Genomic DNA, 14,070 nt, shown 5'->3' on the forward strand with positions numbered 1-14,070 from the left:
TGGTGGACATACAATGAAAGCCATCAATACATGGGCAATTCCGGTAATTAAATGCCCAGCTACCCAATAGATTGGACGCAAAATGAATTAGAAGTACTGGATCAAAAAACACGGAAACGTATGAACATGTATCACACACTACATTCAAAAACTGATGTGAACAGATTATATTTACCATAAAAAACTGGAGGCTGTGGATTACTACAAATACAGCAGGTAGTAGGAGAAAAAAATCCTAAATTATCATATTAGTGCAAGTAGAGAAAAATTACTTAAGGCAGTGGAAATAGAGAATAATTTGAAAACAAGAGAAACAAAGGCTCAATATAAGAAACAACAATTTGAAAATAAATTAAACAGCTGGAAAAATAAACCACTACATGCACAACACCTGAGAAACATTGATGGAAAGCATGATCATAATTCAAGATGGGCATGGCTAAAACTGGAAACCCTTAAGAAAGGAACCGAAGGCTTGATTTTTGCTGCACAAGAACAAGTACTTCAAACCAATGTGATAAAAACTAAGATTCAAAGAATTCGTGCTAACAGCAAATGTCAACTCTGCCAAGAAAAGGATGAAGCTATGTCACACTTCATCTGTGAATGCCCAAAGACTGCACAAACAGATTACAAAGTTAGACATGATAGAGTGGCAAAATTAGTGCCCTGGGCATTATGCAATAAATATAACTTGCCAGCCTCCAAAAACCTATGGAAACATCAGGTAGAGAAGGCCTCAGAAAATGACAAAATCAAGATCTTGTGGGATTTCCGGATCCAGACTGATAGACACCTTGATCGGACAACAGAATGAAGAAATGCCCGGATCATTGACATTGTAATTCCAGGGGAGTTAAAAATAAAGAACTGGAAAGACTAACAAAATATAGAGATCTGACATTTGAAACATCTCGCTTGTGGATAAAACATACCTCAGTGGTCCTCATAGTCAACAGTGCTTTGGGAACAGTATCAAGAAATTTCACACAATATTATAAGCAGTTACAGATCTCAGAAATAACACCATTAGAGCTAAAAAAAAAAGATATGGCTATGTCAGGAACAGCATGCATACTGTGCCGATGTTTAACAGATACTGAGGTTTTTGGTTAACACTTGTATCTGTTATATAATACCAGTCAATGTTTTTATAATCTTGATTGACAGTGCCTAGCATCTTAAAATAATAATAATAAAATAATCTTAGAGCTGCAGAGCTGGAAGAGACCCTACGGATCGCGGAGTACAGCTCCTGTCAAGGAGGCCCATGCGGGGAATTGAGCTTTCAATCTCTGACTCCACAGCCAGAAACCTAAACCACTGAGCTTTCCAGCACTTCTCATGCTCCCTTGAAATCTATTATGAAAGAAAGAAAGGTTGTTATTAGCAGATATAGGATAGAAACACTACTGTTCATTTTTCCTTTACAGGTGGTCTAGTCCCACTGTGTGAAGTGACGAGAGAATTATATTATTTTCCTATTTCCTACCTACTCCTTGGGTCAATCAGGAGTCTGAGCTTTGGCCCACAAGGAAAACAATTCCCTCAAATACCTGAAACGGCTGCTATTACAAATCTTGACCTTAGCATCCTGGAATATAGCAAGAGGCTTTATATCGATTCCAGTAACACAGCTGAGGCCCTCTCCCAAAGGGACCCTCCTCCTTCATCTTATGTGAAGTGCACTTACATCACTTTTTCTGAGGATGAGATGATCTTAATGAAGCATCTGGCTTCTGATCAACAACAGTCGAATCATTTTAACATTTTAAATTTGTTTGAACTTCAGCTATATTTTATAAATGTCCATAATTTGAAATTGTGCAGCACTCTGATAACAAATACAGTGGTGCCTTGCTTGACGACGATAATGCGTTCCGTTAAAATTGCTGTTAAGGGAAATCGTCGTCAAGCAAAATTTTAAAAACCATTGAAATGCATTGAAAACCATCCAATGCATTCCAATGGGTGAAATACCTCATCATGCAGCGAAGATCCTCCATAGGGAGGCCATTTTCTGGTGCCTGTATAGCGAGGAATCCATCTTTAACACAGGGGGGAGCCATTTTGAAACCTGATGATCAGCTGCTTTTAGATCATCGTAATGGTAAGAATCGGTTCCCAAAGTAGGGAACCGATAGTCGTGAAGCGAATATTCCCCATAGGAACATCGTTTTGCGATCGCAAAAAAACCATTGTAAAGCGGATTCATCATTTAACTAGGTAATTGTTAAGCGAGGCACCACAGTGAAGAAAAGAAGAACCAAGACTGGTTCCAGAACAATAAATATCTAAATCTATCAAAATACACAATCAAATACATTATATCACAATTGTGTCTGATGAATAAAATATGCATAATCATTTTCCTCCTCCCGTTCTGGAATGGCTGGTCCTCCCGTAGCCAAACTGTGACACTAGACCACCCGTTTTCAAGTCTGTGCCCCTCAGGTGTGTTAGACTGTATCTTGCATCCTGTACACCCGATAATCTCAAGGTGTGGCCAGGGTTGATAGGGTGGGGATTTAGTTCAATGTAACTGGAGAAGGTTTCATAGACCGGTAAAGTGTGGTTAGAGATAAAGCTGAAGGTCGGACAAAGAGGCCCATGAAAGACTCAACATACCGAGCTAATTGGAGAAGAGATAAAACATCTGGATTTTCATGGGAATTCAGGGCGGAGGAAGGTGTTACAGCCCCTTGAGGCTAATTGTTTAACAGACACGAAGTGTAAAGAAGAAGGGCAGAGTTAGAGAATGTAGAAAATGGACGATAGGTTATGTCGGAGAAGTTCGATTCCATGATGATAGGAGAGAAAAAGAACTTGATGGTTTGAGCATGTGGCTTGAAGGAGAAAGAGCGTAAGTAAAGAGAAAGAAGGAGGTGGGGCTAGCCCACCTTAGCCCAGCTTTCTTGTTGTTGTTGTTTAGTCGTCAAGTTGTGTCTGACTCTCCATGGCCCGATGGACCAGAGCACGCCAGGCCCTCCTGTCTTCCTCCCGGAGATGGGTCAAAATTCATGTTGGTCACTTCGATGACACTGTCCAACCATCTCGTCCTCGGTCGTCCCCTTCTCCTCTTGCCTTCACACTTTCCCAACATCAGGGTCTTTTCCAGGGAGTCTTCTCTTCTCATGAGATGGCCAAAGTATTGGAGCTTCAGCGTCAGGATCTGTCCTTCCAGTGAGCACTCAGGGTTGATTTCCTTCAGAATGGATAGGTTTGTTCTCCTTGCAGTCCAGGGGACTTCCCGCAGGTCCTTATTTTTAGGCCTCAAAATCCCACATAACATGTTGTTCATTATAGATTGATACAGACAGATACAGGTACGGATCTATATAACGATCATATCTCCAAATGGAGTGTTTTTTTTCCCTAAAACAAGGCACCCCCTCACCCCCTTTGTTTTAGCAAAACCAAAACAAACAGTTTTCAGTGGGAGAGGCTGGAAAGCCCACAAGCAGGTTTGGGGGTTATGAAAAATGGGCCCATGCCCTCTAAAAGTGCCCAATCTGTGTCTTAGGCCAATAAAAGGGGCTGAATTTCATCAGAGGAACATGAAGAGGATTCGAGGAAGAAGGAGATCTGATACTGCATTTGTCCACACAGTACATCCAGTGGGTGCTTCACAAGCAAACAGAGCGAATTTGATTTAAATCAATATTATTTAAATCATGATTTAAATTTTGACAATCAAATTGTTTGATATTTAAATTTTAAAAATCAGTTCCTTAATTTAAGCTGTGATTTAAGTCTTTTTTTAATCACTGATTTCTATCCACCTTGCAATTAAGAATCCCAAGAATCTGACAATTTTAAAGACTAAGGCCTTAAGGCTTAAGGCTACCCTATGTGCTAGTCTGCTATTTAGAAGCACACTGATCCTGAGGTTGGGTAAGCCCTTTGCCATCATAAATTTACTCCCGTTTTTCCAAGCAAAACATGTTTGCAACACAGGTTGCAATATTCAGCTAGTATAAATGCAATTTAACAACATATACAAATTATGCAAACAATCATTTAAAACAGATGCCCAATAAAAGAAGTCCAGAATGCTCTCAGTTGTGAAGAGCTTTGCAAATCAAACCAAGCACTTTTAACCAAGTCCCCCAAAATACCAGGAGCCAGCTAATGTAATACTGTTATGACCAATACTATCTTGCCCGCCCCTTAGCAGTTTAAATGTCTTTACGGTTGATTCTAAGTTGTAGACTAAAAGGAATCCTTTTTTTGCAAACTGTAAGCATTACCTAACAAAAATGCCACTAAAAAAAGAAAGTGCAACACTGCAGGGTGAGCGTAGGAAGTCAAGGTGCTATGATTAATGAAGTTTTCTATTTTATCCTGCCTTTCTGCCAACAATACTGTGATCAAGTCAGCTAAAGGCAATAAAACTCAAACAGAGATACAATTAAAACATTATTCAAAAATATACCAGAAGCAGTAATTTGTCGGAACCCTTTTCAACAACAGCCCTTTTCAACCCTTTATCACAAAAGTTAGAGCTTGCCCATCTCCATGAAGTCTTTCCTCTTTTCAATCAAATTAAACATTAGAACAAAAAAAAAAAAAAAAAAAAAGATCCATACTACCAGTTCGTGAATTTTTTTAAAGTAACAGCCCTGGTAACATTATTATCAAAATATAGTGTTGCAGGTAACATTGTAATGTGTTACTTCCAGGGCTCAAGGGCACAAATGCATACGTAATTAGTTGATTTCATCTACAGCTGGTTCTGCGTCACCCCTTGGCTGCGTTGCCCACCACTGCACCAGCGGAGCCACAGTTCTGCAAAAAAAAAATCAGATGCCAGAATCCTGCTGGACGGTGTCTGCTTGGACAACAGAAACAATGGCAGATCGCTACCGATTAAATGCTTCCTTTTGCAATTTAGGAATGCACGCAGCTTTGTTGCATTGAGTGAAAGGCATGGGCACCCAGATTTCACAAGGAGGAAGTCTTTACTCAGCAGCAATCCGCTGTTGCCAATGATATCATTCCCACTACACAAGCAGAGTGCCATGACACGAGTTCAATCACAAACTCTCAGCCAAGGAGGATGTGATTTAAACCAGTGCTCAGAAAAGCTTAGTTTGGTCATGTCAAATAAACTCACTTTTGCTTGCCTTAACTTTATAGAGATGTTTCACAATCTCCTTGCCCAGACTGTCTCCACCTCCAAGAATCCTCTATTCACTGACACTTCAGAGGGATAACAGCTAGAGCTGCCGCTCTAAACAAATCAGTATCACTCAAGAAATCTACTGAAACCAGCCCCGCAGAGCACTCAGCAGAGCAGATAAAAATCAATGTTATTTTTAAAAAATCATATTTACTGTATTTAAATCATGATTTAAATTTTAAAAATCGGACTTGAAATTACATGTAAAGTGAGCAACCACAGAAATCAAAGGCTGAAACCCAGTAGTTAAGTCCCAACTAAAATAACACCACTGAATCAGTGGGGATCTGGTGAGTCATCTCCTCTGTAAATTCCACTGAATGAAAATATTCAAGTTGCAACTTAATACTGGACTTCAGCCATTGTCTTTTGCAAACAAGTGGCCCTGAAAGGCTACTTTTAAAATAACTTCAACAACAGAGGGTGTCTTAAATCAGGTCAAAGTAGTGGATCTATCCAGCTTAGTACTGTTAATACAGTCTCTGACGCACTTTTGGTATCACAAAGTTCCAAACAGAGTAGTCCTAGAATGAGCTGGAATTTTTAGCATGTACACGTTACTGAAACAGCGCTGTCTACGTTGGCTTGGGCACGTCGTGAGAATGGCTGACGGTCGGATTCCAAAGGATCTCCTGTATGGAGAATTAGTGCAGGGAAATCGCCCCAGAGGGAGACCACAGCTGCAATACAAGGATATCTGCAAACGGGATCTAAATGCCTTAGGAATGGACCTCAACAGATGGGAAACCCTGACATCTGAGCATTCAGCCTGGAGGCAGGCGGTACATCATGGCCTGTCCCAATTTGAAGAGACCCTTGTCCAGCAGGCCGAGGCAAAGAGGCAGTCACGAAAGCAGCAAAATCAGGGAGCTGGACAGGGGACAGATTGTATTTGTCTTCAGTGTGGAAGGGATGGTCACTCTCGAATCGGCCTTTTCAGCCACACTAGACACTGTTCCAAGTTCTCCATACAGAGCACGATACCATCGTCTCTCGAGACTGAAGGATGCTTACTACTACAATTTCCCCATCTCAAGAGTCTCTCTGTTCTCTCATCCAAGCACTAACCAACTCCAACTTAATCTAGTTTCCAAAATCAGAAAAGATCTGGTGTACTCAGGGTGCTATCGTAGCAATTAGAGATGAGCACAAACTTCTGATTTGGCGGTTTGCGCTGGTTCAGCAGTTCCCGGTGCCACCTCTTTTGGAGAGCAGAAGAAGCGAGGCAGGGAAGGCAGGATGCTGCCTCCAAGTAGGCAGCCTGTAAGACTCTTCTTGTTTCTGAGGCAGGATGCGGTAAGGAAAATGCATGACACTGTACGTATGTACATAGAGTGCAGATGTATATGAATCTCCCCAACCTCTCTCTGGAGGAGAGGTCAAAAATTCAGGAGATGGAGGGGGAAAAAAAACATTTTAGCCCCATCCCACCAACTACCCATTTTTGACATTCTGGAGCTTCTTTTCTTATGAACATAAACTCTTAAAAGTCTGGACAAAAGAGGCACAGACTTTTAAACAATCTCTACGAGTGGTCACAATCACCAGATAGGCGGGGTATAAATCAATAAATCAATAATCAATCAATCAATCAATCCCAGGTTTTGTAGTCCACACATATTGAAGCATGCCCGATAGCCCTACCCCTTTCATCATAAATGCTGAACACAGAAACATGATGGTCTGAAGACGGAGAGACCATCCAATCTTGGTAGCCTCTCCATGTGAGCCCAAATTTAAGTACTTCAATCAACCACAGAGAGTTGGGCTAGCATACTCCCTTCAACATCTGTGGGCTCCATGCACTTCCTTAATGGCTTAGGCAAGTTTGCAGAAGAGTAGGTCTGGAAGAGACCCACATTTCACTAATCCAAACCCCTAAAATGCAAAAAATGGCCATCCAACTGCTGTTGAAAAGCTTCCAACACAGCAGAGTCTACTGCCTTCTTCTATTCCACTGTCAAATATGGTCCCGCCATTACCCCAAAGAAAAAAATGTTAGTTTTTATACTATAATTGCTAAAATCCCACAACCAGCAGGAGACTCTGGCCACTGAAGTCTGAAAAATTGTTGTCCAAACAAGGAACGTTTGCAAGCTCTGCACCTCCTCTCCAGCCTTGGGGGGAGTGATCTCCTCGTGGAAGCCCTTTATTTGCACGGCAAGATGAGTGAAGGTCCACAAAATGGCCCCCAGAGACCACAACAACCTTTTTAAAGTGCTGCAAGACTCAGCCAAACATTTATCACTCAGGAAATATGATTTCCTACTGGGAGTTCCATTTTAATTATTTATGCCATACAGGCAGGCATTAAAAGTCTGTCCCAATGTTGTGAAATAGCATTCTCTATTCCCCCAATTAATTTGAAGTTACACCTAGTTTTTTTAAATTCTTCCTCACGACAATACTCCCTTATGTAAAATGTAATGTCTCACATATAATTTTGGGGCTGACCAGTATCAAATCTGTTCCAGGTACATATTTACTGTACCCAATTTTCTCACTCACTAGAGCCAAAAGAGGGAAGACTGGAAGTAATATTTTTGCTATTTCCCAGTTTGAGCAAATAGTTTGCAGTAATGGAAAGAGAAAAGCAGCAGGAAAAATATACAAAATCACATTTAATTTTTGTCACAATATGCTCTTTACAGTCAAACACCTTCATCGAAGGTTTTTTTGAAAGAACTTGGCAAAGAAGATGATCTACAAGTTGGATGAATTTCCATACATTTCCCACCCCAACCTCATCAGAGGCTGAATTTCAAGGCAAGCTTGCAGAATTTTGCAGACTCTGATCTGGCGTGACTCAGGCAAGCAGGACACAGGAGAGCGCCAGCCACTCAGCTGCTGCAGGTGCCAGAAGAAAGGAGGGTACCTGCCCTTCCACCTCCAATAGTCCCGGAACAGGCTGCAAAACAAGGGTTTTTGACCTCAACTGCCACTACCCCTAGCCAGCAGAGCCAATGGTGAGAGATCATGGAAGTTGCAACTCAACCTCGTGGGGATGAAGATCTGCATATTCCCCATTTCTGTGCTATAAGAAAAGGCCCCTTTCTATTTGAAGGAATTACTCCAAGCCACAGTTGTGACTTTTTGCACTCTTTAAGTGTACAGTGGGACCTCGACTTACAAACGTCCCTACCTACGAACTTTTTGATTTATGAATGGCTCCGTTCGCAAAAATTGGCATCAAATTTCGAACGGAGCCTTGACCTACGAACGAAAAAAGGCAGGGGAAAAGGGCGGGAAATTTGAATTTCCAGCCCCTTTCCCCTGCCTTTTTTCTTCCCTTGGAATGCATTGATTGGTTTTCAATGCATTCCTATGGGAAATGGTGCTTCGACTTAAGAACTTTCCAATACAGATTAAGTTCTTAAGTCGAGGTACCACTGGATAGTATCTTCTACATAGCTGACAAGGGAGGCGACGGTCCATGAAAGTTACACCAAATAAACGTTTAATACTTCTTGTTATTTGGAATATCCTCTGCCAATCTGACTCTCCTCACTCTACTTGCAGATAATTTATGAATATCAGCAATGATTTCCCCAACACAGACCTGCAGGTGAGCCCAGGACTCAACTTCATCCATTGTGTGAACTATTTCTTTCTTTCTACTCTTTATTTCCTGATTCTTAGCCAGTTGCCAGCTGGCTAATAAGTTTATTCAAAGCCATTTGTCAAAATATATGCAAATAAATGGAGCCAGAACTCAACAAAAAGTATCAGCTATGACCTGTAAAGTCCAATATGGCTTGGGTCTGGCCTGTCTGAAGGACCTTAACTCACCATATGAACCAACCCAAGTTTTAAGATCTTTGGGGAACCGTTTCTCTCATGACCGCCATCCTACAGGCATGTCCTACACGCTGTTCTACTGGCTGTTCCTGGGCTGTGCAACTCCCTCCCACAAGTTGGCCTCTCCACCAGGGACAGATTTTTCTTTCAAACAAAACTTTTGCTAAGTGAAACCCCCTACAGAGTTTTAAACTTGTGTTTTTCATTTTGCTTCTTCTTTAAACCCATTTTTAAAACCTTTAAAAACTTGTTTTTCAGCAGAGTCATGCCCTACATAAAGAAGAATCAGCGCAGTACGAGACTCCCTGCTGCATGGGACTGAAATGGGAATATGTCAGGAAGTTCCATGGACCTGTGAGGTATGCCATCTCCCTGGAAGATGGATCAGGGATGTGACAGATGGGTTGCCATCGTTCACGAACATGTATTCCTTCTCATCCATATGTGAACAAGTGACACAGCCAAGAGGAATTCCAGAGAAATCATGTTAGACTTTGAAGCTCTTGGAGGGAGCCTGAAGAACTTTGGTGCCCAGATAATCTTCTCACCCATCCTAACAGTACCCAGAAGACGAAGAGGAAGGGAAAGAAAAATATTCTGGGTGAATGGGAAGAATGTGCTTGACCACAGCATGAATAACTTTTATCAGGAGAGCTTTAAACTGAATCGGAAGAGGGAGGGAGACACAAGTTCAGAGGTAAAGACAGATGAAAGCTTATGCACATTAAGAGGAACAAAATGAGCAGCTGTAATGAGGCCCAATAATAATCTTCATAAAGATGTACAAAGGAAAGCAGACCACAAATCATACCATCTCCGGTGTTTATATACAAATGCCAAGAGTAATGGAAACAAACAACAACTGGAAATCTTAGTTCAAGAGGGTAAATATGACTTGGCAGGGATAACTGAAACTTGATGGAATGACTCTTACGACTGGAATACAGCAGTTTAAAGTATATAAATTGTTCAAAAAGAAAAGAAAGAATAGAAAAGGAAGTGGAGTCCCACTATATGTCAAAAATATATTTTCCTGCACAGAAATGCAGGAGGATGAGCTTGGTTGTCCCACTGAGAGCATCCAGATTAATATAATAGGGACAAAAAATAAATAAATGTGGTAGGTGGAATCTACTACTGACAGCCCAGTCAAGGAGAAGATACACATTAAACATTTGAAAAGCTAATTGTAAGAATTTCAAAGAGACATGATGCAGTAATAATGGAAGATCTAAATTATTCTGGTATCTGTTGGGAGGAAAATTCTGCCAAATATGGCCATTCCAATAAATTCCTGGCTTGTGTTGCTAATCGTTTTCTCTAACAAAAAGTGTAGGAAGAAACTAGAGGATGAGCTAGGCTTGATTCTAACCAACAGAAATGACGTGATGGAACAAGTGGCAGTAAGGGGAACTCTGGGAGAAAAGTGATCATGTTCTACTGGAGTTCTTAATCTCAAAGGATTTCAGAGGAAATGAAAACTGTGTAGCTGCCCATGTGCGCTGGATTTTAGGAAAGCAGATTTTAATCATCTCAGGATAAGTAAGGTCCTAAGGCAGGAGATCCTAATAGGAAAAGAAATCCAAGATGGGTAGTGGGAGTTTCTTAAAAAGGACAACTACAAACATTTCAAACAAGAATAAAAGGTGAAAAACAGAAAGAAATAAAAGAAATAAAAGAGACCAACTCTGGCTTCTAAAAAGCTCAGAGAGGAGGACAAAAAAAGGAAGTGGAAGGAATGCCAGGCCACAAAGGAAAATTACAGACAAGTACTGCAAAGCATTGCAGAGATGTTGTTAGCAAAGCAAAAGCTATCACAAAGATTGCTCCCCCCCCCCCCCAGAGCAGGGGCAGGATCCGTTCTCAGCCATCTCAGACTACAGGACAAATAATGGGCTCACGTTACAGGAAGCAACAAGATTTTGGCTGAATATCAGGGGGGAAAGCCTAACTGTTAGAGCAGTACAAGAATGGAACCAATTACTTCAGGAGGTGGCGAGCGCTCCAATGAATTAAGCAGCCATCCGGCATATACACTTTGATTTAGATTACTGCATTGAGCAGGGACTCAGTGCCTTTACAGAACCCCTTCCAACTTCATTATTCTATGATTCTATAATAATCATCACCTTCATCTTAGAACTGCAGAGCTATGATTCTTAGATTTTGCTATTAATGTTTCAAAATTATTTTCAGTCAATGGTTTTGCAAAACATTATTATATGATTAACTGCATTTTTAATATTGCAATTCATGTCTTTCACCTCTGTCCTCATTTTGCTAGCTAATCTGAGCTCCTGGTTTGGGAGAACAGTGGGATATAAAAATAAATGAATAACTAAAAATTCAATTGGCAGGTGAGCATTTCACCATTTCCAGAAGAAGGATTCGTGTCATACTACTGACTTTCCCACAAGTTATCCCTGTGATTGTTCATGGGTGCGTTCCCAATAGCACTCCAAACCTCCACCTGTCCATGTGGATTTTTTTTAAACGAAAGTACCGTACATTATTTATCATCAAAATGTCTACATTGGACACCTGGTTTAATTTAATAAAAGCAGGTAATTTATCTCCTCAAATATCATGTGGGTGCCCACTGACAATCTAAAGTTGTCTACATGTACCCAGAATTAACCTCTCCTAAACACAAAACAGGAAGCATAAAGCAGTAAGTACAATACAGAGTTTCTGCACATATCTGAAAAATGGAAGAGATTCAAGGACCTCGCCAAAGCCACAGCACAGCCATCACTCTGGAATCAGGATGGGTGCATCGGTCTATTTTCAAATTGTGTCTCTTTTGCAGGAGTTCATCATCCCTAGTAAATCTATCCCGTTTCAGCATTAATCTGCAATGCTTTTTAAATCCAAAAGTAAATGCATCTTTAAACAGAGTTTAACTCCACAATACTGAAAATATAGTTGTGTTCCCTATATAATATTTCCAGTTTTATTCTGATATATTTTTTAAACATGTGTTCAGAATAGCAATGGATGAGTAAAATTGAATTCACATAAGTAATGTGTTTGTTGGAACACACACAAGAGACCAAAAATGGGCCCAAACATTGCTACTTTTCATAGGTAGTTCAAAATTTTGTATCTGCCTCATCCTAGCTGTAAAAAAAACTGAAAGGGCACCTGTTGCCAATGAACTGTTTCCTGTCTCTCCTTAGGCGGAGAGCTTCAGGACAGCCTTTTCAGGCAATAAGATTCTCCCAAGTAATCCTGGCAACAGTTCTGAGCAGGGCAACAAACGCTGCCGTTTTTTCATATGGGAGGGAAAGCACCAAGCGCAGATCCACCTTGCAGCCTATTCCCTTTTTCCCCAGCTTACTTTCTCGTGTCCCACATCTTCAGCAGTTACCTGGGGATGTCAGAAAAGGCTCCGCTTTGCTGGATGATCACAGCAACCGCTCCAGCTGAAGCCCTTCAAATGTTTGGCAGGAAAACATATTATTCTCGGTGGGTGGATGTTATTGCTTAAACTGACAATTCCTCCCAGGATTCACACATCCATAAAATGAGAAGGAAAGGTGCAGAAGGGTCATGAGGTGCTCTGGCGACTCATGACTCAAAGCTTGCCTCTCTCACAGGGCTCACCCCTTAAGATGCCTCTAAAATATTTCCAGGGACGGAAAGAATCATCTAGGGCAGGTGATGATTCTTTCATCACCGGCAGGAACTTCAAATCTACCTAAACGACCGAATCTGGCACGCGTGCAATTCGAGGGCCACCCTCTCCCTCCTCCAGTTTCTGGTGTATCCACGAGGGCAATTCCACCCGAGACTTTCTTCTTCTCGGAGCCTCGCTCCCCGGGTCGGTCTGTGGTTTCTTGCACGCGCGCCCCTTCGGAGGAAGAGCGCCCGGGCTCAGCATCCTCTCCCGAGGAGGGAGAACTTATATAACACCGAGAGCTCCACCCGAGGGGGGGGGGGGCAGCGGTGAGATCGCGAAGGTCCCGAAAGAAACAAGGGCGCCCAAAGCGAAGCGAAGGGGGGGGGAAACTCTCTCGGCCGCCGCCGCCCCCCCCCCCCGCCCTCCATCCTTCGGCTCCGGAAGGCGAACTTCCTCCCTGCCCGCCCCGTCCAACTCCGGGCAGCCAGCCGCCCAGCCCCTGCTCCTCTCAGGGCGCCCCTTCGGGGTCCGGGATCCGGCCCAGACAGACCCCCGGCATCTCCCGATCCCCCCCCCCGGGCCGTCGAGGCACTCACTCCGCCGCGCTGGTCCCGTTGATGGTGGAGCCGTCGGGCGCCGGGTTCAGCTGGATCGGCATCGGCTTCTTCTTGGGCATGGTCTCCGCGCCCAGGCGCCCCCGGAGAAGAAGAAGAACTCGGGGCGGGGGGGGGGGACCGACGGACGGACTCCGGCCGGGCTGCCTCCGCCTGGAGGAGATCAAGCGGAGGGAGGACGCGGCGGGGGTGGCGACCAGGGACGCCTCCCGGGCCGGGGAGTGAGTGGAGGGAAGCAAAAAAAGAGGCTTTCTCCGCGCACCCACAGCCCCCCACCACCAGAGACGCGCGCTCCGAAGCCAAAGGGGGCCCCCCGCGCGGGCAACTCGTACGGCTGGGCTGGGCTGGGCTTCGGGCTCCACCTCGGCACCTCCCGGGCGGAGCCTCCAAGGGCGGCGGGCCAAGCTCCCCCGCGCTCGCGCTCTCTCTTTCTCTCCGGAGCGCTTTAAACTAGGAAGGAGGCGGAGCGCGCCCTCCCCTCGCCTCGCCCGGAGGCGCCCCCCCCCAAAAGGCCCGCCCCGGCCCGGCGTAGGGCGCATGTGCTCCCGCCTCGCACATGGGCACTGAGAGAGCGTGACGCCGGAAAGGAGCCTCCCGCCCTTCCTTGAGTGCCCGGGAGAGTTGCGGCCGGGGGGGGGGGGGTGAGGGTGGAGCGCCTCGGTGGGAGGCGAGCCACGCGGGGCTCCCCCATCGCCGCCTGTTGATGGGGCGAGACGGGGAAGAGGAGGCGGTCCCCCCCGGGGGCGCGTGCTGAACCCTCTGGAGGCTCTGGGCATCCCTGAAGAGCAAATGGGGTCAGCAACCCCCTCAGCGAAAGGGGCCCCCGCCGCCGCCTCCTCCTCCTCCCCCCTCGA

General features: G+C 44.0%; 1 protein-coding gene across 2 annotated transcripts in view; it reads right to left on the minus strand.

Moving 5' to 3' along the window:
• MAP2K1 (mitogen-activated protein kinase kinase 1) overlaps positions 1-13,716 on the minus strand; it is a 63,985-nt gene extending 50,269 nt beyond the window's left edge. The window contains exon 1 of one of the 2 annotated variants that reach the window (XM_072982079.2): positions 13,199-13,716. In XM_072982079.2, the coding sequence (XP_072838180.1) occupies positions 13,199-13,278 (80 nt within the window). In that variant the 5' untranslated portion in view covers positions 13,279-13,716. The remainder of the gene's footprint in view (positions 1-13,198) is intronic. The other variant, XM_072982078.2, reaches the window with a different exon arrangement.
• Positions 13,717-14,070: the final 354 nt, after the last annotated feature.

Source organism: Pogona vitticeps, chromosome 12, assembly GCF_051106095.1.
Source record: "Pogona vitticeps strain Pit_001003342236 chromosome 12, PviZW2.1, whole genome shotgun sequence".
NCBI classification, from domain to species: domain Eukaryota; kingdom Metazoa; phylum Chordata; class Lepidosauria; order Squamata; family Agamidae; genus Pogona; species Pogona vitticeps.